Source organism: Centrocercus urophasianus, unplaced genomic scaffold, assembly GCF_019232065.1.
Source record: "Centrocercus urophasianus isolate 14NV4802_14NV808 unplaced genomic scaffold, USGS_Curo_1.0 seq_11, whole genome shotgun sequence".
NCBI lineage: Eukaryota > Metazoa > Chordata > Aves > Galliformes > Phasianidae > Centrocercus > Centrocercus urophasianus.
Window position 1 is genome coordinate 83519378 of NW_024884253.1, and position 23661 is coordinate 83543038.

The window sequence follows — 23661 nt, forward strand, 5'->3', positions numbered from 1 at the left end:
TTCATCCATACTCCTCTTCCATTTTTTCAGACCATACTTTCTATCTGACATTTGACACCTTTTCTAGCTTTCTTTGCTGTTGTTTTTCTTTTAAGCGTGGCTTTAGCATTGCAAATTGATTTTTGTCTAAGAGTGAGAATCCAGGCGGTATCTCTAAAAAAAAAAAAAAAAGTGCTGTTTTTGTTGTTGTTTGGTTGGTTGGTTTTAATGCACCCTGAGGTTACGGTTCTCATTTTTTCCACCCAGAAATCACCCGGCCTTTGCTATTTTCTTAGACTGATGGAGACCCAGGCTTGAGGTGCCTCAAACTGTGTACAAAGAGGGGAGTTAAGAGACCTGATCTTCAGAATTTCCTCTATCACCTACAATAGGAATTCATTGAAAACAGCTAAGATGTCTTCAGATGGTATCAGCAAACTTCCCATAGAAAAATTTAAGCCATGGAGCCCTTGTTTCTCCCTGCAAGGCAAGACCTGATCAGAGAAGTTTCTGGGACAAAATGCCCCTCCTGAAGCTGGTAGGCCCATGCAACCGCTTGACGGGAACAAGATCTCCTCCTGCATCATGTATTTTGGAATATCCATCAGCTCCAGAGGCCTGTTGTCTGCTTTCCTTTTTGTAAGCGTCTGTGGGCAACTTCTCTTCATTTTTCCATGCAGAAGTGTTTTGGGAAGGGCAGCAGGATTCCTTTTCCATGGAGGACCTTTTCAGAGAGGACAAGCAGTCTCCCTGGAGCTGGGGCAAGGAATAGGAAAGGAGTCTTGTCTGTCTCCTTCCTGTTCCATCTCCTGTCTCATAGGAACATGCACAGCAGCATCTCCCACAGCAAGAATCTTTCTAGGGTGATCATTTGACAATTTTGAGCTTTTCCACTTTGCAGTCCTCACAGTAGTTTTTCTGAGTAACAGGTGCATCAAACTTTATTCAATTAAGTAAGAAGTTCAAATAAATAAGATGCTTTTAACCCATAAGTTCATGTCCTAAGAGCAGTGATGCCATGACAACTAGCTGATTTTGTCATCGGGGCCATATTTATCAGAGATTGGGAACTTACCCCCAAATAAGGCAATTGATGTGCAAAGGAAAAGTCCTCTCCTCCCCATCTCATCACACCTCTGAGTGAGGAGGGCCTTTTTGTGCCAGAAGAAAAGCCAGATACAGTCAAATGAAGGAGGAAAGGAGTGGCATTTCTCTGCCTGGGAAAAGCCAGAAAAGGACATGCTGGAGACCCCTCAGGGCAATCTCAGAGGGATTAAGCTGTAGTGTACAGAAAAACCAGAGCTGAACCTGGAAACATGCAGCTCCATGAAGCATGGCTCCTGCGCCCTGTGTGCAAGAGGCTGTTGTCCGTCAGCTAAAGCATAACCCCATGCACAGTGCTGTGACAGCTGTTGGAAACTGTTATGTCAGTATACCTTTTCTGTCTCTTCAGGAATAGAAGATGCTGTGCTCTTTTGGATTTCTTAATGCCGTGCTTAGTCTGGATCACAAGCCAGTGAGACATTGATAATTTTAACCACAGACTGCATGAGCCTGTTTGTTTATATTGCTGGGACAAACACTTCCAGAGGAAGCCCGTGCCAAAAGTGATTGGAATAACTTCTCTTTCTTTACACCTTTATCTTCTCTCCTTTTTCTGCACAACATTGCTGCATTATCACTGCTTTCTTCAAAAAGAACAATCTTCTCTGCCTGTACTTTCCTTTTGGAGCTGTGCTATTCCTTTCCAGTAAATTGTAGGAACTTTTGTACTTTCATACCAAATGCACTAAAATTTGTTACAGACCCCAAACCTGCACAAATCCACTGTAAATTTTACAATTGCATTCTTTGCTTTTTTATCCCTGCTGCTGTTTGATTTTCAAAGAGAAAGAGAGAAGTTAAATATTTATACAGGGGAAACTGAATTTACACAATAAATAAACAGAAAAAAGCAGAACAATAATCCCCCCTCTGCTCTTTAATTTTCACTAACTCTGCATGTATGCTGTTCCACAAAGAAATGTGCCTCCTACTCTCATCCTATATTCAGCAGATTTGCTCTTAACTGCTCTTGCTCCTTTTCAATTTCTTTACATAAAATAAAAACTTCCATTGTGTTTCACAAATTCAACATGACACGGAGGTTGTTTTGTTTTGTTTTATTTTGTTTTCTAAAAAGAAATGTGTCCTGCTTAACCTTAGTACAGCAAGGAAATTTGATTATCACTTGTTGAAAGGCATGCAGGTCACGTCAAGTGTTTCTGACATGTCTATTTTAAGTTAAGTTAGAATTTGTATTCGGGTTAGGAGAGAGTAAAAAGACTTGGACAATAGATAAGTCTTTGCCTGTGAATGAAAACTGGAATATGCACATTATGGTCAGACAGGCTTCTTTTAGGGATGTGAGGCTTTGGTTGGGTCACTGCCCAGATGTCCTAATTAAAAAAAAAAAAAAGGAAACAAAGCCGTACAGGAGAACTAATGTGAAATTGCTTGTGAAAGTTAACTAGAGTTTTTCTTCCTATGCATTTTAGTCCAGCAGTAAATTACCGAGTAAAAGTAGTAAATTTTGTTCTATATTCCAGAAACCTGTGTTTCTATAGCATTGCTGTAACTGTTAAAAACATCACAGGTCTTGGCTCCTTCAGCTTGCAGCAGCACCTAACTCAATTGGAGTCAGCAGCTGAGTCCAGAATGAAACTGCTGTCTGCTCAGGAGTGGGCTCTCAGCATTCTCTCATGCCTCCAGCAGAAGCAACACTGCTGCACATTCCTCCATGAGCTGAAGTACTCCACATCCCTTCCTTTGAAACCAGGGGTCACATCTCTGCGTGGGGCCTGTAAAGTTAGGAGCAAAGTACAGAGCCCAGTTAGGAGCCATTTATCCACGCCCATATGTGGAGTCAAGGGCTCATCAGAAGTGGAGTCTCAATTTGAAACAGGGGTCATGACCAGAAAATGTCTGAAAATGGCTAACAAGGATGCCAGGTTTGAGAATTGTTCTTGGTAGGAAAAATGCTAAGTGTTGCTTTCCAAGCAGTTATCATGTGACATTTGGAGGGGAGGGCTGCACTGGTCGCTGCTCAGCTCACTCCTTTTGGAAGCAGGCTGGCTCTTGGAAGAAAAAGTCTGAAGATCGGAGTTGTTTCTGCTGAGAGAGATGCTGAGACTTTGCTGGATTCGGTGCCTGTTTAGTCTGTAGCCAGCTTTGAGCTGAAAGGCAACACTTGTGATAATACATTTTCTTCACCATAGAGACAAGTGCACCTCCTGAGGGAAAAACAGTTGCTTTGACATTTCAGGCTGGGAAACCTGTCCTTGACACATGCACAGCCCTGATACACGGTGCCTTGGCTGCGGTACTTAGGGCTGTCGGGAGACTGGCACCAGCCCTGCTTGGAGGCAGCGGTGTGCCAGCAGTGCAGAGCAGCCAGTCCCCAGCAGAGATGTTTGCCCTGGGAAGGCAGCAGGGCACTGCAAGTACGGTCTCTGTCACAGGAGATCTGTTCTCTGCATTAACTGCAGCGCTGAGCACTTGCTTACACACGGTAACGTATTTATGTTAGCAAAAGCCCCAGTGGGACAAGGGAAAGGAGAAACCAAGCTTATGTTATGCTGTGACTGCCAGCAGTCACAAACTGCACCATGGCAGGAACTGAGTGTGAGAATCAACTGTGTTCTCAGACTTCTAGGAGCTGCAGTCTTGATTTGCAGAGCTGCCAAAGACCTGCAGCTCTCCTGCCTTCAGCTGGATGGGGGAGCAGCCTTTCTGGAAATATGCCCACGGGATTTAAAATCAAGCCCCTGGCTGGTAACGGAGCTTTACAACCAAACATTGGTGCCCAAAGGGCTAGGCAGCAAAAGCACATAAAAAAATGACTGGGCAGAGAGGTGACTATGCTGGAACATATATCTTGAATGGTTTATGGTTGGACTAGATTATCTTACTGTTCTTTCCAGCCGTAATGGTTCTATGATTCTACAATTAATGTGAGTGACAACGTGAAGCACAAATAAAGTCACATCGTACTTTACAGACTTGCACTGTGGGTCTGCACCCGTAGTCACTGTTTCATAACACTGGCTGGCCAAGACCATGCTAAAACTCAATCTGAACAAACGTAGCCTTGGCTCAGTGAAAGTGATGGGGCTCCAATAGTAACGGAGAATTCAAGGCAGCCAGCTTTACTGCCTGTTTGTGCTTCTTCACCGTTATAATCCACTTTCAGAAAAATCAGCTGATTACAGAGGTGAGAGGTTATGGGCCCATGAACCAGGGAACACTAAGCGGTGATCCGTACATGTGACAGATGAGCAATCATGTCCGAACACAAACTATGCCATCAGTATTACTTACTTTTAAAGCGCTATTATCCCTGCATTGTTCTCTCTCCTCAACAATTAGTCATTCAGGCCCTTGAGAACTTTAATTCAATAATCCATACAAGCTCATCAAGCAAGTCTCTCACAATCACAATGTTACGTACAAGATTTATAGGACAGAACTGGTTGGATGTGAATGTGGGAGTAATGGTCCATAAGCAAATGTGACATAAAAAGAAGTCAGCCAGGGAAGCAGCCTCCTGAACTCAGAAAGCCTAGCAGTAGTGGGAGATGCTGTTATTGCAAAATGGCTTTAATCTTTTGAGGGGAAAGGGAGTCAGTTTTTCACAGGAGAAGAAGTAACTGCATAATGTTCATGGTGTTTACATACGAATCAATGAAAGGCAGTCCCTGGTTTTGAAATCATGTAGAGCTGTACGCATTTTCCTTTTGAATGTGGCATTAAGGGAGCCTGAGCTCCTCTGTTCCCTCCCTCTTCTGTGCCTTCTTTTTTCAGCAGAAAAAGACCTCACCGACGGAGAGAAAATAGATTGAAAGCTCTTGCATCCAGACTGTTTCAAACAAAGCTTGGAGAGACTTTGGCACATAATGTCTCTGACATTATGTTCGCTGCCCTTAGAAAGCAATAACCAAATACATTCTGCTGGCAGTTAGCAACTGCAGTGATTTCAACACAGATGAGAGAAAAGAGGACAAAGAAAGAATATGCTTAGTGCATCCCTTTCACTACAAACCTATGGGCCAGCTGGAATGTTTACAAAGCTCTAAGGCCAGCCAGCAGGGAGTTGCAATAATCTAATTTTAATTATGTGACAAAAGCATGAAGAATCATTTCAAGGGCCAACAGAGGGAAATGGTTGCAGCTTGCCAATATTCCTTAGATGGTAAAAGGAGACAAGTTAACCCACAGAATTTAGTTGTTTCTCAAAAGGCTAAATGGATCTATCAAAACTCCCAGCCCATTGTTGTTACAGAACAAGTCTGTTGCCAGAAAAAAAAGCTTTAGATGTTTAAGAAAGTTTCAAAGAAGCATCGAGGCAAAACAGCGATACCTGTCCCCTCTTCATAAATAAAAAATGTACTTCAGCAATGAGAAAACAAAGTCCCATAATCATATTAAACGGGCTAATATGAAATGCAGAGTATACGTGTTGCTAGGAACAAGCTGACAGAGCTTCAGCCTGCATTCTCCAGCCTCACAGCCTTCTGGCAGGATCACAAAAATAAAAGAGCTGTTATGCTCTCCCTAAGCGAAGCACAGTTAAAAAAGAAAGAAAAAAAAGAAAAGAAAGAAGAAAAGAGGAGCATAGCTGAAATCCTTCGCTCTGCACACATCACAGCCCTTTGGGAGAAAAGGACTGCTGCCTCCTGGCAATCATAAGACGGAGCTGACAGCAACCACCCCAATCATTGTAACTCCACTGAGTAGATGGCCGTTGTAAAACGTGAAAATGAGTTATATTTCATGTTCATGGAAGATTAATCCATGGGTCTTATAGTAGTATGTTCTTTCGGGATGCACTGAATCTAAACTTTTAATGCAGATTGTCCTCATTTTATTGTTCAGTAGTGCTTTATACTGTCTCATGGTTCTCTTTCATCTGCTGTTGCATGGGGATTTTGTACTTTGGTTTTATTATTGCTTGAGGAGAAAAAAGAGGAGAAGGAGGAGGAAGAGGAGGAAGAGGAGCAAACAAAATTTCAGTCTTTTGTGAAGACATTATTGGAAATACTGCATTTCCAAAATTAACATTCAATAATTTAACAGTCTCTTGGGCTTCACGGAAACTTTCAAATAATAGCATAGAATGATTCAAAGCTTGGTGATGCGCTTGAGCTATTCCTCTTGCCACAGCATCACTTTGATGACAGCATTACAAAGGATGCCAAAAAGTGCAAGCAGTCTGTTTCTGCTTCTACTTTTTGTTATTCCACTAAGTGAAACAACACGTTGCAAAAAAAGTGCATGACTTTCAAGTTCAAGAAATGTTAATCTTGTCTTCCATACAGAAGAGCTTAAAGTACATTAGCATAATTTAGAGCAATTGCCATTTGAAATGGGAGTACACTACAACAGTGTGTATGATAAGCAACCACTGAATGTGGTGTGCATAGTCACTGTGTTGGCATAGTCCTATTTCCATCTGGCTATGCAACTTTGCAGAGCAGTTATGTCATGGAACAGGATTTGTCTCCTGTACAGCCAATGGAAACTCAGGTGAAAGTGATTTTCTATCTACTTTGCATGTCCTCAACATGCGAGTGGTTCCCTTCAGAAAATCAATTGTGTGTTCCTGTAGATAAACTTTAACAAAAGCCTCTACATAAGTAGAAATTATTGTTAATAAGGAACTATGTAAATCTTCATAAAGTAACAAACTCAAAACTTTTCTCTGCTGACATTCCATATTGCACTCTTCTTTAGAATGATATCAATTACAGCTAAAGTGAACTCAGAGTAATTATTCCCAAAAACACTATCAGTGTTTATTGCCACCTGCAAGGTATTCTTCCCCATGATGTGACCATGACATTCTCATTCTTGATCAACGCTATCATTCAGATTTATACAACTTGAGGTCTTTTTCTGTGACACTAAACACTCTTGTGTGGGATTTCCTTCCAGTGCCAAATGCTTTTGGCTCACTTCAATTGTGGCTTTTTTGCATTTCTCTGTAGTAGGATTTAAGGTGTGATGTTTGCATTACTTTGCTTATATTCAAACCATCCTAGCCAGGTTTTAACATAGGTATATTGCATGTGTTAACACACACTGCCATCACCCCTTGGATCAGGGACAGCTTCAGGCACTGATAATTAAGTCACAAAATGACAGAATTATATGGGTTGGAAGGGACCTCATCAAGTCCAACCCTCAGCTAAGGCAGATTCCCTACAGAAACCTGCACAGGAAAGTGTGCAGGCTTAATCATCTCTATAAAAGGAGACTCTACACCCTCTCCGGGCAGCCTGTTCCAGTGCTCTGTCACCCTCAAAGTAAAGCTCTTCCTCATGTTCAGGTGGAAGCTCCTGTGTTCTAGTTTGTGCCCATTGCCCCTTGTCCTGTCAGTGGGCACCACCAAAAACAGACTGTTGGTCTCCTGTGTCCTCAAATCTGTCCTCCTCAGTGACTGTCCATGGCACTGTGCTAGGTGAGGTGAGAGTGAGCTATCTGACCACAGTGTGCTGCCTGTGCATCACTTCTGCTGCTGTTGTTACCAGGGACTGCAAGGGTCAAGGCAAGATGGGGAACGAGGTGAATAAGGCAGTAATTACTGCTGTGGGGTCTTCCTTCTTCCTTGCAGCAAAAGTCACTGTCAGATCTCCTGAGAGATGAAGTCAGAGTTGGTGAGAGATGCAGTGTGATGCTACATTGGGTCATAAAATACAAAATAAGTTGTTTTTGCAGCCAGACAACACTCGTTAGACAGTTGATGCTTGAATTCCATTAACTAACAGCTTTACTGCATCATACTCCATCTTAGGAGTATGCAAGAAGTCAGACTGATGGATTCTGTACAAACCATTGGGCAAATTTAGGAAGCATTTTAGAAAAGAGCAAGGAAAAAAATTAGAAGAATTTGGGGTTGCCGTCAGCTTTCTGATTGTATAAATGTTTGCATATGGTTATATATCTGCTGACATGAATAATTCTTCAGATAGCTCTCAAGAAATCCTTTTATATTCTATGGTTATTTCCTTAGTAATCTGGCAAGGGACACTTGCAGTTTCTGGAAAATTAAATTCATTTGCCATGAAACTGGCAACTTTGGGTACTAGAAACTTTGATAAATAGCCTGGAGTGGAAAAAGCAAGAAAGGGTAAGACCTCAAAGTGTCACTTCTGAAACAATCTGGTTTCACTTTTCATTTTAAAAGTGACCCCCTTTCGTTTTTACAATGAGGTTTAAAATAGGTGGTCTTCAAGCTAAATCGAATAATTCCGCACTCAATTCACATGGGTTTTTTGTTTGTTTGTTTGTTTTTCCCCCCATTTATTCAGTGCCTTGAAGTGGAAAGTAGATTATTCAGTCAGCTCCAAAGGGTGTTCATTTGAGAAGCCAGAACAGGGAACTGAGGTGACAGAGCAAGGCGCAGTGGAGGGATTGATAAGCTAAGCATTAGCTGTTGGTTGACAGAGATTGTTTTTTTTAAGGGAAGGGTTGGAAATATCTCCTATCCATTTCTGTCCCTTGTCTGTTAAAGGAAGATGAATTTCACAGTGGCATTCTCAAATGATTAAAGGTCTATCTGAGGGCTGCTCTGAAAGTAATGCCCCCTATTTTATTATGTTGGCCCACAACATCAGAGGTGGATGTTGGTGGTGTGGCAGTAGGGGTTGAACCTTCCCACCGACATTCCATCACATTTTACTGCTGTGCGACAGATGGCAGCAGAAGGGCAAACTGAGAAAATGGCATCTGACATGGAAGTGTGAATGAAACAAAGGTGTGTCACTGAATTCCTCCACGCAGAAAAAGTGGCACCCACTGACATTCTTCAATACTTGCTGACTGTTTATGGAGACCAAGCAGTGGATGTGAGCACAGCGAGGTGGTGGGTTGCGTGTTTCAGCAGTGGTGACAGTGACATGAAAGACAAGCCACGTTCTGGATGGCTACACAGATTTTTATGAGCATGGCATGCTGGCTCTTATTCATTGCTGGTGAAAATGCGTAGTTCATGGTGGTCGCTGTTGAAAAGCACTGTTTTGTAGTTGCAAATTTGCTCTATCAAGCAGTGTTTTTGTGCTCTTTGTATCAGTTGTCATTTCCAAGGAAATAAATAGGAGACATTACTTTCAGAGCGACCTGTGTACAACAGCCCTTTCTCTCCTTCCAAGTTACCTTTAGAACCATGATCCTGTTTTCTAACAATATGCTTTTTTCCCTTTCAATAGGGTAACTTTTTCTCCATGTGGGGAAATGTCTGGAAGACTAAACAGGTGCCTTAAGAAAACTCCGCTCAAATTCCAAGTGGGCTATCTGGTAACTTCATGGATTGCATATGAGCAAAAAAAGAGTACAGAAGTTTGCCCGCTGCTCCATCTAGTGCTTGTATCTTATAGGATCATGAAGTATCTTTTACTTTCGAATGCTCATATCCTGGGAGAGGCATGAATGTGCTGAGAAGCAGCTTAGCTGGCGGGGAGCACTTCTAGTCCTCTGGCTTCCTAGCTCATGAGCTGTGGGTTAGAAAGCCTTCTCTGGTCTCACTTTTGCTTGCCAGCCCCCTGTAGAGAACAAGAGTTCCTAAAGGAAGACTGAACTGCCTTTGCAGAGGAGAGGGGTGATTTTCCAGGATCTCTCAGGGAATAGGGAGAACACGAGTCTTATCAGTCACTAGTGTCATGGTGATAAAAGCTCAGAGCTTCTATCAAGAATTCTGGGTGCAGTTTAATGAATTTGGTGTTGAGTATGACAGTCACTAAAATAGCTGATTTCTATCTGGTACGTATGAAATAAGGGGATAATTAAGTCTCTTGGCCATATAATTGAAAGGACATAATATAGAGAAGAGGGAACATCACATAAGTTAGAAAGATGAGAAAAACGTATTTTCAGACAATGTCCACCCTAGTAGTTTAAACAGTGGCCAGGAAGGTTTCCAAATATAAATTGAACTGTCCAAACAATCTCCAGCAGTTTTTACATTTCCCAATTAGTGCTTTCCAAGGCAGCTCCAAGTTATAATTCAGAAGATATTATGATCGAGGACCATTCCTGTGTTCAGATACAGACATTTTTTAGTGATGATAGAATTTGATAGGATGGTTATTGATGTTCCATGCCATCTGGCTCAGGCATGTTTGATTTTCCAGCATAGATGAAGTCACAGCATAACACTGTGTTACTGAGAATTTAGGTCCTTTGCGGTTCCAGCCTGGGAGCCTTGTCTCTGTAACTTCAACTATTCATGTCTCCAGTTCTAAGCATCCAGCGAGTGTAACAGGAAAGGTAACAACCACATGAGAGGACAACATCAGAAGGAAATTTTTAGTTCCTCGCAGGACTTTCTACATTTTGTAGATCTGCAGCTGGTTCTCACACACTTGGTTTTTAAGCACAACTGTAGTCTAAGCAGCGCTTAGAGATGCCGCTGCCAATAATCATCATTCCATATCATAGCTGGCTTATATTTATTTACGTCCATCCCGAATATAAATAGGCTCAAAGTAACGGAAGCAGTCCTATCAGCATACTGGAGTGGTTGGGCACTACATGCTGCCACAGCGCACTAAAAACTTCCATCTGGAGCAGAAAAAAATTTCCCTGGGCTGTCTTTGTAAATCTCTTCTCTGTGTTTGTTTACCTCCTTCATGGTCTTTCTCTCACTATCCTCTCTAAAACAAAAACACTTTATACAGTAAAACTGCCAGAGAAGCAAGAAAGCAAAATATCAGTGAAGTGGGAAAGCGCTGTAGACAGCAAGCATATTCTGCTGTTCATTGATCTGTCAGGTCTCTATTTCAGAACAAACCACTGCACAGCATAAAACCCCAGCAGAAACATTAGCGGAGTGGCTGGGAGTGAGGGCATTCAGGGGTTACACAGCTGGGAAGGGTGTTTGTACCCTGCTCCATCCTCACACCCCGAGATAGCCTCTATCAGCTTGTTTGGGAACACATCTCCCCAGCGAGCTGCCTCGTGGTGAGAGGGGCTGGGACCAGAGCCTCTGGAGTTATCTGGAGGGAGGGCTCCATTAATATCCCTGACAAGATCTCTTTATCCCATGCCTTCCTAATCTGCAAGACAACAGGAAAAGAGGGGGAATTCACCGAGCAAAATGGAGTCCCTGCTGGGTGTGATTGTTGCCATTTCTTCTTTGTAAAAGTTGTGTCTTTGTTTTATCAAATGGTTTGGTTTTTCAAAAGGAGAAGGAGGGAAATATTTTTGTTATTCCCACTCTGGGACGGGTTGTGCAGCAGAGGCTTCTCTGCAAAAGCATTCCATTTCCCACCCTCTCTCCTCCTGAGTCCAGCCCTCTGCTGTGCCCTCTGCCCCCAGACTCCCCCTCGTGCGGTGCGACCTGAGATCTTCTGCCGGTTGGGATTTCTTCAGTAGTGGCTTATGCAATCACTCACATCTCTTCTCAGTACTCGCCGGCTCTGTGCTGGGAAGAGAAATGCTGGTTTCTCTTGATGTACTGCCTGAAATCAGAAGTTACTGCTCCTCAAAGGGAAACCAGCCCTGCTGACAGCACTTGAGAAGCAGCCAAGTTATTTTGAAATGTCAAATTAACGTAGGAAAACAAAGCGAGGTTGGAGGGCCCCGGTTCTGATTTTTCGTTTTAGATCCCTCTGTACCCCTCAGCACCACAGCCAGTAATTAAACGCGATGTTCTGTATGTGCAGGAGGTCAGATGACATTGTTTAATGGCCCTTCCCAGCACGGAAGGCTTCCTGAATTCATGCCAAAGCATCGCCGCAGATAGCTGAGTTTTACCCCCACCATGTAATAACTCTGCTTGGCCTTAGGTGCATTTAAAGAGGCAGACAGCTAAAGCACAGCTTGGGTAAAGCTTTAGGGACAGATTTGGGTTTCATCATTCCAGGTGGTACTGAAATGCACACGGAGCAAATTAGGGAAGAGTGCAGCTCCACAGGGCACAGCTGTAAGCGTGCTGCGCTGCAGCACTCGGCTCCTCGGGCTGCTTGCAGAGCAAGATGCACACCGAGTTCACGCACGGCTTGGTCAGAGATCTCACTTCTTGCCATCCCCACCCTGGGAGAATGTAGAGAAATTCAGAGCAGCAAGGGCGAGATGGAGACTGCCCGCAGGCTGGAGAGAAAAGAGAGCTGGGTCAAACAGGAAGAACGCCGGAGGGACAGAGGAGCCGAACGAGGAATGCAAGAGAAACGAGAGACGAAAGCTGCCCCGAGGCAGCGCCGAGCTGGGCCGCAGCGGGGCGGCAGCGAGCAGGGGCTGGCGGCCTGAGAGCGGGAGCGGGGCGCGGCGGGGAGCTGCGCGGGGCAGGGTGACACCTGCTGGGCGTGGGGGCGGCAGGGCCGGGAGTGGAGCCTGAAGGGAGGCCTCGTGGCGGCTCCTCACGGGGAGCGGAGGGGAAGCGCTGAGCTCTGCTCTCTGTGGCTGCGACAGGGCCCGAGGGAGCGGCGTGATGATTTAAAAGCAGGCACGGTGCTCCTCACTTGTGTCTGCGACTGCCGAGAGCCCTGCCGTTGTCAGGTCGTGCCAGCGTTGGTGTATTCGCTGGAGCAGGCACAACATCCCGTTCCTCTGGGTGCAGGCAGAACAGCGGGCAGCTCCTTTGCTTGAGATGTAGCTCTGTTCTCCCTGCTTTGCTGCTGTGCATTAAGGAGCGAGTCCAACATCCGCTGAAGGCAGTGGGAAGACATGGATGCCTTTCAGTAGGAGTTAGATTAGTTTTCAGGTAAATACACAACTCAGTAAGGCAAGCTTTAACTGCTTTTCTTGTTAGTAAAGCAAAAGTTACCGGCAGAGAGATTTGAACTCTGTTGTAAAGCGACACCTTCAGAAGCTCTCCTGTTTACTGTTGCTTTTCTTAGGCCATGCTTGCTGATGTGGGAGAGCAGTGTGTCTGACCCAGCTGAGCCAGGTAGGAGCCCACAGGTGGTCACGGTGCAGAAAGGCACCTTGCCTGCTGCTCTGCTTCTCTCTCTGTGTCACGAGGCCTTTTGTGCTGCAGGGAGCTAAAATCCTTATCTGGGAAATAGTGGAAGAAAGGACGTTGGGTGGGGACAGAGAACAGTTTGTTCCATCCTTCTGAAAACACAGGAAGGCTTTGGGCAACTACTGGTGCTTCAGTGTCCTTACCTTCCTGTAAAAGGAGGCTGATCAGCTCAGTACAACAGTCTGTGTGGATGTATGCGCACACAGACATGTGTTTTCATTCTATTCCTTAAAGTATCTGAGAGAAAATTCAGTGAACAACATTGGTTAACTGTATGCTGAAAACACATCCTCAATCTCCTGCTTCCCCTGCCTGTCTGACTGTTGGATGACTTCAAGCCAACTGACCAAAGTTCTTATTTTTCCTAAGTTTGTTACTCTTCAGTATTTTTACAGTTCTTTCCAGGCAACACAGGGTAATTGTCAGTATTGCTTTTCTGTTTGCTGCTGTCCCATCTTTTTCTTAAAAACCAACAATGTGGCCAAACCTGAAGCATTGGTCTCTTCCTGATGAGCTTACTCAGCTGCTCAGGTGGGATCCCAGCTGCCTGAGTAATGAGATGAGATCTTGTTCCTACCTTTAATGTTTCAGCACAAGCATTGTTTATTAATTTATTTAGTTTCCTGGGAGTAATGGGGAGAACCACAATGAGGCTGTACAAATAAAGGCTAAGTTTTTCTCTTTTCTGTAGTGCCTGGTGAAGAGAGCAATGGTCCTGTACTGCAACTGAATTTCCTTGGCTTGGAAGGCAGAAAGGAAGAATGCTTCATCAGGAGCTGGAGGTAAAGAATTAAAAAAGTCAGTATAGGAAGTGGGAGTGAGTGTGGTATGAAAGTAAGGATTAGGCATATTTAGAGATGAACCAGAAGGGGATGGTAGGGCTGGTAAGAGGCAAAGCACAAATGCAACCATTGCTGTTACACTGATTTGGGGAGAGCTGGGTATATGTGTGTAAGAGGTAGGGAATGGAAGATTGCAAATTTATAGCTCTGTTATGGAAACAGTCCTATCCTTCCCATGGAGACTGATCACATTCTTCCTGTCCTCACCTGTGCTTTTATATCTCAGCCAATTAGTTGTTTTCTCCACTGCAGTTTCAGTATTAGTCCTTGCTCTGTGTACACAGATGTTCCTGTGGCCTGTTGTTGCCTTAATGTCTGAAGCTTTCACATCTCTGCCTGCACAGTAAGTTAAAACTCTTTGTTCTTAGGTTTAGGTCTCCACTGTGTTTTACTACCCCAAATCTTGTAGCTGTTCAGGCTTTTTTTCTTCCTTGCACACTCCTCCTTCTGTGCCTTTCCAAACTCCTGTTCTCTGCTCTAGAGTTAAGTGTAATAGAACCGTGTTCATATGTATGTAATCCAACTAAGAGACTGGCAGGTCACTAAATTGCCTCTTCTTATTTGTTTTGTTTCCTTCAACTAGTGTGTAAAAATGTGAAATTAGAGTTTTCCAAGGTGAAGTAGGTAACCACAGCTCAGGATAAATCATCTTCTTAAGCCCTGAGATAAAAAGCAGCAGGGAGCAGAGAAGTTCCTTCTTTGCAGGGTGGCTTAAATCCAGATTGTTTCATTGATACAGTTGTAAGTTATATCAGACTCAATGGTAAAGTCCTCAGTGTAATAATTTGTGGTTTCTTCTGCAGTTATTTCCTGCAGCAGTACATTTATCTCACCATGTAAAGGTGATGACTGAGGGGCATCTGTGCTTTCTTGACTTTGAAAACTTGGGCAGTCCTTCTCAGTCTGTTTACCTGTAGTTCGGCGGGCTGTTGCTGGGTAAAATGCAATGTGTTGTGGTCTCCTGTTTAGTTCCTTTTCCCTAACCTAAAACAAAACAGAAAAACCCCAGTGCTTTGTAAAGAGGGATGGAAGTAGGAAGAAGATTCATTGATCATATGCAGCATTTCTTTCTATCTTTGTACCCAAATGCAATCACAACATCACTCCAGTTTAGCACTGAACTCAGCCGATTTACTCTTGTCTGCATAGAATATGCATTTTTTTTTTTTTTTTTTTAATTGCAGGAAAAACTGCTTTAGAAGCTTCCCCTCTGCATATTTTTAGGATAATCTTTCAGGCTTTTTTTATTAAATTAAACTATTAACTTGGCCTTTCAAAATCTATGAGAGGAATACGGGATCCACTTGCTGCCATTGAATGCATTTTGGTAGCAGCCTGCACACAAACTCTCTGCTTTAGGTCAGTTTGTGAAAAGCAGAGGATTTCATGTGGTAAAGCAAATGCTGAAGAATACACAACAGAATCAGATGACCTCTTTTTTTTTTTTTCTTTTTTTTTTCTTTTTTTCCCCCTTTCTCTCCAGCAGCCTTCATGTCCTTTGCTGTAAAAATCCTTCACTTCCTTGTTTCCAAACCACATTTTTTCCAGCCTAGCTGGTGGTTTCTTCAGCATCTTTTCCAGGGCATCTCTCTGTAGAGACATTAAAATATTTCAGCAGAGTCTATTTTGATGTAGGATTGACATTTTGCTGCTTGCCTTCTGCTTTTTTTTTTTTTTTTTTTTTTTCTTTCCATGCATAGAAGTGATAGACTCAGGTACCAAAGGAAGCCTGTAAATAGCAATGTGGTAATAACCTGAGTGTTCACTTGCTCAGGAGTGCTGTTGCAATGCGAGTTCCCATTTTCTGGCAAGCGATGAGTAGCTTTTAATGTTGCTGTGAAGCTTCTAATGTTGCTGTGTACCCAATTGATGTGGGAATTCAGTAAAGAAAAGGAAGCTACTGTACTACTGCTGAAGAAATTTAAGGATGGTTTTGTTAAAGCTTCATAATCACATTACTGCTGGCCTCTGTTGCATGCAAATGAGCAGCCCAGTCCTAGATCTCTATTCCTGGAAAGATGCAGTGATTATCTGAGCAGCCAGGAGGATGAAGTCTACTATTAGCAGCTTTAACGGTGTTGAAGTCAAACCAGGGACCTCTGGTTGCTGAAATACACTGTCCTGTTTATATATCTCCTGTGATATCTGCTTGCCATACTTTTGCAGCCTTAAATAATTCTGTAAGTCAGACCTCACTGCCAGAAGTGTTAAGTGCTGCAAATAGTATAGAGGGTGACTCATTTAGTGAGATGAAGGTGGAGCATGAATCAGTAGGAAGAAAACCAGTATTCAGAGGGGATGTTCTGAATGCAGGTGACATACAAGAAATCTGCACAATGTTCAATCATTGTGAAAATGAAACAACTGGTTTTTTTCCAAAAGGGAAAAAAAAAAAAACCCAAAAACAAATAACTCTTCTTTCTAATGACAAAGGACTTTCTAACAGAACCCTAATGTGGGAATGTATTGCATGCTGAGATTGTCCTTCCTCACCAAAGATAAACTGTGGGTTACAATGGAAGAGGCAAATTGAGTTCTTCCCTGTGCGTCTATGCTGAGTGGGGCGCTCAGCAACAATGGTGCTTTCCAGGTAGTTATGTGATCCTGTAAGCTGAGAAAATAATTTTCTTTGAATTAAACAGCTGTGAGGGATCAGGAGTCCTCATAGGTTCAAGGACTCATAGAATCACAGAATGATTTGGGTTGGAAGGGACCTCAAGGATCATCAAACTCCAGCACCCCTGCCTGTGGTAGGGCTGCCAACCTTCACACTCAATACCAGACCAGGCTGCCCAGGGCCCCATCCAACCTGGCCTTGAACACCTCCAGGGACGGGGCATCCACAGCCTCTCTGGGCAGCTGTTCCAGCACCTCACCACTCTCTTGGTAAAGAACTTTCCGCTGACATCCAACCTAAATCTTCCCTCCTTCAACTTAAAACCATTTCCCCTTGTCCTGCAGTTATCTACCCTTACAAAGAATTGATTCCCCTCCTGTTTGTAGGCTTCCTTTAGGTACTGGAAGGCTGCAATGAGGTCATCCTGCAGCCTTCTCCAGGCTGAACAAGCCCAGCTCCCTCAACCTGTTTCCAGAGGGGAGGTGCTCCAGCCCCTTGGTCATCTTTGTGGCTCTCCTCTGGACCCTCTCCAACAGATCCCTCTCTTTCTTGTATTGGAGGCCCCAGACCTGGACACAGTACTGCAGATGGTGCTTCACAAGAGCAGAGTAGAGGGGGCAATTACCTCCCTGTCCCTGCTGGCCACCCCTCTTCTGATGGAGACCAGGATACCATTTGCTTTCTGAGCTGCTCACTGTTGGTGCACATTCAGTTTTTCATCCACCAGGATCCCCAGGTCCTTCTCTGCAGGGCTGCTCTCAAGGATTGCTCCTCCCAGTCTGTGTTCCTGGGGTTCCTCTGGCCCAAGTGCAAAATCTTGCACTTTGTCCTCCTTGCTCCTTTTCTTATAAGTGGGAGTGATGTGACCCTTCTTCCAGTCACCTGGGACCTCACCTGACAGCCAAGACTTTTCAAATATGGTGGAGAGTGGCTTGGCAACCACCTCAGTCAGCTTCTTCAAAACCCTGGGAACCCATAGTGAAAGCTAACTGCAATGGAAAAGCTAAAATAATTACCTATGCATATCTTCTATAAATGGGAACTCATAAGTAGATCAAATTCCCATAGGCAGCTCCATTTTAGACAATATATTTGGATCCTTCTGGTTACCCTCTAGCTCACACACATCAGAGTGTTTCTAAAGGTAGACTTGGAAAAAAGGTACTTGATTGATGATATGCTACAACTAGCCACTAATGAACTGAAGAAAAGCTTAATGTAACTCGGCAGTGGTGAGGATGAAAATCTGTCACATTGGACTTCAGCTAAAATATTTTCAAGTGCTGGAAGAAAAATAGTTGTTACTTCTTTAAAAAAAAAAAAAAAAAAAACACAAAAAAACAGAAAACTAAAAAAGCCTGAATGCCAAAACACAATCACACAAAGAAATTTTGGTGTCTGCCATTTAGGTGGAAGTCCTGGCTCTGCTGAAATTTTTGGCAGCAGTCACTGTTAAAGTTACAGAGAGTAGTTAATCTTGTTGTGTGAGCAGCTCTTCCTGGCTCTGTTAGACTAGCCCCCCAAAACATTGCTCTCAGAAGTACTTACCCTTTAGAGCAGCAATGCTTAGAAACAAGCCTCTTAGCCTTTACTGCTCAGAATTCATTTGGTTCAGGATAAAGTGAAGGACAAGTCAAAAGGCTGAAGGCTTCTAGTGCAGTGGTTTCAGAGTTTTGGCAATGGTAGGAAATCCTGCGAGGACAGGTAATGCTACAAAGCTTAAGAGATGCAGATACTTACATGGAGTAGAATTACACACAGGAAAGCAGAGCTCCCACAAGGATATCTCAGTCTCCAATATTACTGTAAAAATAACCCCAAACCTGGTTATACTAGTCTTTCACAGTGCTATGAAAAGCTTAGCACTATGAAAACTCTTTTCCTTGTCACACCTGGTGCTGGACTGAAATTCACTACAAAGCCATTTGTCCTTACGTGTGGTCAGTTCCAAAATTTCAGGTGTGAATTTACCCGTGTGTTAATGCTCACAATCCAGCACCACGTGTTGTAATTTGGAATGTGTTAGGGTAATAACCTTTTTCTACTGTCTGTATTCAGTGCATTTAGACCCTCTGTTCATCGATAATTTAGCTCTAATGTAATAAATTATTCTTACAGGAGGCAGCACAGGCCAGTTTTTCAATGGCTACTAAGGGAGAGCTAGCAGCTAGTGGCAGATTTATGTTTTCAGTTGTAGGTTGCCCAGCAGTGGGCCCAGCTCAAATGTGAAATATCACTTGGAAAATCTGGCTTTTTTGGTGAAAAGTTCAAGGCTCGCTTTTTTAAAAGCTGTATTGGTATATATACATTAATTCATTTTTTAATACTGTTGAGGGGGAAAAAACACCAACATCATAGGACTCTTGTTCTGTAAGGAGGTGGTATAGAGAAATTCCCTAAGGAGAAGTAGCTCAAACTGAGCTTCTGTCAGTAAAAGAGTATGTGCCATTTAATAGCAGAGAGCTTTTTAATACGGGAGGGGAAGAAAAGAACAGATGCTCACCTGTTTTATGAAGGGGAAAAATACAAAAACCTGCCTGCAGGATGTTAACTAAATCTAGCCACAGAGGGAATATTCCTCTCAGATACTCCAAAAATTAGAAAATAAATGTCTGAGCGAAGTAAGTAAAGGCTATGGAGGAGCTGCACTCAGATATTTTTCAGTCCCTATTTCCAAAATACTCACAGTAGGAAGTGTATTGTGCTGCACCACTGGCCAGACCGTTACGTGAGACTTGTTCAGTGCCTTTTATGAAAGTTTCCATGTTGCCTTGATGTAAGTGGCCAAGGTTAGAGATGAGTAAATGCCTCAAACTTCAGAGCTACTCAGAATCATCCTTGGTCTGAGCTTGAATTGTCTGTGTCCAGTCAGTCCAAGGATTGTGCTTTGGATGCAGCCACAAATGGTGTTAAACTTCTTACAATCTCCTTATGGGTTTTCTCCCTCCCACCATCTGTACTTGAAGCCCTATCTGTAAAAAGCAACTGATCCTTAGCACAATGCTTAACAACAAAGAACGAGCTTGAGTTCAGAAGCCAAAATAAGCCTCGGGTTATTATTCAGAATGAAAAGAAAATGGACACTTGTTTCTTAATCCAATACTTGTTCTATAAAATTATTTTTTAAAAATCAAAACAACAACATAACTAGACAAAAAAGCTCACAACATTTTCTAATGGTTTTTCAGTCTGAGATCAAATGCAAATGTAATTATTAATAATTATTAGTGATGTTTCTCATAGTTTTGTGGACTTGAGAAACAAGTTTATGGCATGTACTCTCCAGTGAGTTGTTCAAAGAACTAGTCTCTTAATACCACCCCTTTCTCTTCTGTACCTATTTGAAATAAGCCTGGAAGCTGTAAACAGCTGAATGAATACTACTGCCAGCTTGTTTTATTAGCATCCTCGTTGTACAGTTTTATGTTCAACATCTTGCCTCTAAAATCGTAGAGAAGGTCTGTCTGGATGCTGTGCATGTAGAGAAATTGACTCTCATGGAGCTCACAAAAGAGTCAGAACTCCTTAGCAGAGATCTTGTGTTGTGTGATGATGCTCACCTTGTTTTCATGTGCTTCTCCAGTCCTGGCAGCAGTACTTTGGCTCCCAATTATTCCCTGCATCCTCAACTCCTCAAGAATGTCTGATGATTTTTGTCTCTCTGTTTCTTGTAAGGGCCGTGATTTGCTGATGAACCCACTGGTGAGCAGTGCATCTTGAAAAGATGAAAACATCAAAGCACTTAAATCATGAAGTTTTGTTTGAACGCTGTCTTCAAGGTGAGCTTTTAATTGAAGAGATTGCATTCCGAGAACATGCTGTAGAGAAGGCCTGCTTGAGGCTCTCTTTATGACTTAAATGCTGCAGTAAGCTTTCTAATGTCTGGAAAACTGGAGTTCAGTTTCCCAGTATGGCCAGTTATACCCAGAGGGCCAAATGCATGGAAGCAGGTGCTGAAGGTTTGTGAAGACAATTCCCAAAGAGAGGCTATGGACAGCTGTTTACAGTTCAAGTTCTTAAGCACTGTGTGAGCTGGTTAGAGAGGACCCATTAATAGGCTTGTATTATCCCATCTTACACTGGCTGTCTTGTAAAAATCACTGTGCTCTTCTGTTAGATGAATGCAAATTTTCATATGCTTTCATGGCTTATGATTTTTGTTGCAGCAGTGCCGCTACATTTAAGCATTATCACATGCATTCCAACACTTAATCGTGTACTTAAAAACAACAGTTAAGAATAAATCCAAATTATTTTGATAACCCTTCTGAGGGGCTGTTTAGTTTCCACTTATTAGACATGATTAAGCAACGAGTTTGCCAAGACCTATCAGGTATTTCAACCCTCAGCTGACAGTTATCCCATCTGCCCAGTCCCTACTGGCAGAAAATAGAGCTTTTGTATGAAGAATACTTGGACCAAGTCAAAATCACAGTTACTTGATATCTGCCCATCTTTTTAAGCAAAGTGGCTATGGCAGTGTTGGCTTTTCTTTAATTTCTGGTTGTAAAACACAAATACAAAACGTCTACCATCTTGTAGAAGTTGACTCCCTCTCTCTCCTAAAATAACTGAATCAGTCACCCAAAAGGTACCAAGGCTCAGATGTCTGCCAGTGCATGTGAATACCAGAAGGCTGTATATGCTAAAACGTCCTTTGGCAAATAATAGTAATAATTTTAAAAAAGCATGATAAATGGGCAATATTGATTAGCAATGTCCATTTGTATGAGTTTCACTAATGCATTCATTCAGGAGAAAAAAAGAAGCTGCACTATCTCTTTTTTGTTTCTTGAAACAGAAGCTGGAAGGACGATTTCAAAAATTCTGTTTAGAAATTTCCTGTGAAGTTGTCTTTTTAGCAAGGACAAAGGAAAGGAACTCAGCTTAATGAACTTAAATGAAACACTTAATTTCAGAGCAAGCAAATCATTTTGTTCAATCTGAAATGAAATCCTTTCATCTCATCCTTCTGTGGCGTTGGGAGTTAAGTCTTCTTTAATGAATAGCAAACATCAGTAATTACTCCTTTTGTGTTCAATTTGGAATATGTTATTGGAGCCCTTCTATATAAGAAAGAGTAAATAGCCACTTTAGATTTTCTTTTCAGTGTTTTGTGAAATATAAGCTGTTCATAGCACTTGAAAAGTAAACTACAAAACTTTGTTATTCACTGAAGACAGTACTACTTTTCCATCAACATCTCTTACATCAGTATCCTAAGACTACATGAGAGTTTCAACTTAGACATTCCCTTGCACTTAAGAAATTTAGAAGAAGTTCTTAGCAGATCTCTGCGTCATGCTGTGATAACTTTGGGAAATTCTGTTGTTTTCTTTATATGATAACTTGCCCTGGAACTTTCTGCTGCAGTCTTAAGTAATGGCGTGGCATTTACTCGCTGTCTGCACTTGATGCTAGTTAAGAGAATTGTGTTTGCCGTTCTGTTTGGAGGGGAGGGGAGGGGGAAGAAAAAAGAAGGAAAGCTTGACTTGATAGCATCAGGCTGAGAGCACTACCGTGGGCAATGTGTGTTCCCAGTGTGCCGTGCCATAATCCCTGTTAGCGAGTGCTACCTCTGGAGACAACAAGGCTGAGTATGTTCTCCTGGTCTGTTCCCAGAGTCTGCCAAGAAAAGTATATACCCTTCTGCCTGTTCTGCTAGCGAGAGCTGAGTCATGCTGCAGAACATAACAAGTGGTTAGGAAATACTTTCCGCTACTATTGCAAGGCTTCAAACCAGTGTGAAGAGCTCGGTCCTTGTGGTGTCACAGCAGTGACTTTACTGTCAATTGAAGAGGGCTGGCAATAGGCTCAAGATGGTTCATTTCTAGGTCTCTCTCTCTGGAGCTGATATGACCTTAAACTACTGTTCACCTGTGCTTTGTGCGTTGCTTCTTTTTTCAGACGGTGTAAATCTTTCTGTTGATTTCTCATGAAAGCCTCCCTCGCTGGCTTCAACTTCAAGTTTGCTTCCATTCTCTGAAGTGTCCCCTGTCCAAGCTGCCCCTTCGTGTGAGGTGGCAGCCCGTGTTTTGTCAGCACTGTCACTTGTAGTCTGCAAGAAAATGAAGAAAGGAATGAGAGAAGTCCTTGAGGACTCCTGAATGTGTAAGGAGAAAGCAGTCTCTAGAATAGTCCTGTAGGCTTGACACGTTCAGAGTAAAGTGGAATATAGTGACATTCCTGATACTTATCTGTGCTTTGTCACAGATTGATTGATGTTCATGGTGATGAAAGGTCTCATATAATTTCAGAAAGGAAGGAATGACCTTAATCTTGAATATGTCCATAATCCCATTGCCTGTACTGCTGTATTGGTTTAGTACTTCTAAGTGCTATCTGTACGTTGGATATTGGTTAGAAACTTCAACTCCAAGAGTTTTTAAAAGAAGCACATGGTAAGGTTTTAAACTCTCTAAGTGAGAGCTTTGCACTTGCAAACAGTGCAGGAGTAGAGACTGGATATATTCTTGTGACTGAGTTGAGTTCAGCCAGTTCAATTGTGCAAACCTCACAAAATGCACATGTTTCACGAAATATTTGGATATATACAAGCTCTCTGCCTGAAAATAATTTTTTGAGGCAATATGTACCCTGCTGAAGTGCTGCAAAATGATGCAGACTGTGAGAGGCAAATTTTCAGCTGCTGTAAAATCAGGTCATGCACGTGGCCAAATGGTGAGTCTCATTCCCCTCTGGCTTAAGACTCATGAAGCTAAGAGATAACACTGTTCATAAAGAGCTCCCTGACAGACTCTGAGATACAGCAGAACTGCTTCTCTCTATACATATATCCTTGTACACTCCCGTGCTAAGACATCTCATAACATACTCTGTACAGAGACTGTTTGGAAGAAATCGCTACCTGGATTCTGGCTTCATGGTTGTTTTGTAGCTCCTCAGAAGACAGCTGTGCTGCAGCAACCCTTTTAGATGTATTGCAGCCCATGATGAAATGGGGACCATCTGCTTCTCCCTGTTGCAAGTCCAAGCAGTGGAAATATCCTCATCTCATCACTGGGAGTTTGGTTATTCATGATCACCATGGCATCAAACTGTTGCCCGCGCCTGTTGCTACAATAAATAGCACCACAGAAGGCTTTCATGTTGTGTCCTGGCGTGCAGACCTCATTGTCTTTGACCAGGCTCCCTCATCTGAAGCTGAGAGGGAATGTGCTTCTTCTCAGCTAGCTGGAGATGTTGATCTGCTGGTCACTGAGGGG

At 42.8% G+C, this 23661-nt stretch overlaps 1 protein-coding gene across 1 annotated transcript; it reads right to left on the reverse strand.

The window, feature by feature from the left end:
• Window positions 1-14529: 14529 nt before the first annotated feature.
• On the reverse strand, window positions 14530-23387 carry STMND1 (stathmin domain containing 1). The gene is given in 6 exon segments (XM_042808711.1): window positions 14530-14804; window positions 15284-15326; window positions 15328-15408; window positions 19996-20150; window positions 22313-22493; window positions 23304-23387. Coding segments are annotated over 6 exon segments (819 nt in total).
• Between the last annotated feature and the right edge of the window lie 274 nt (window positions 23388-23661).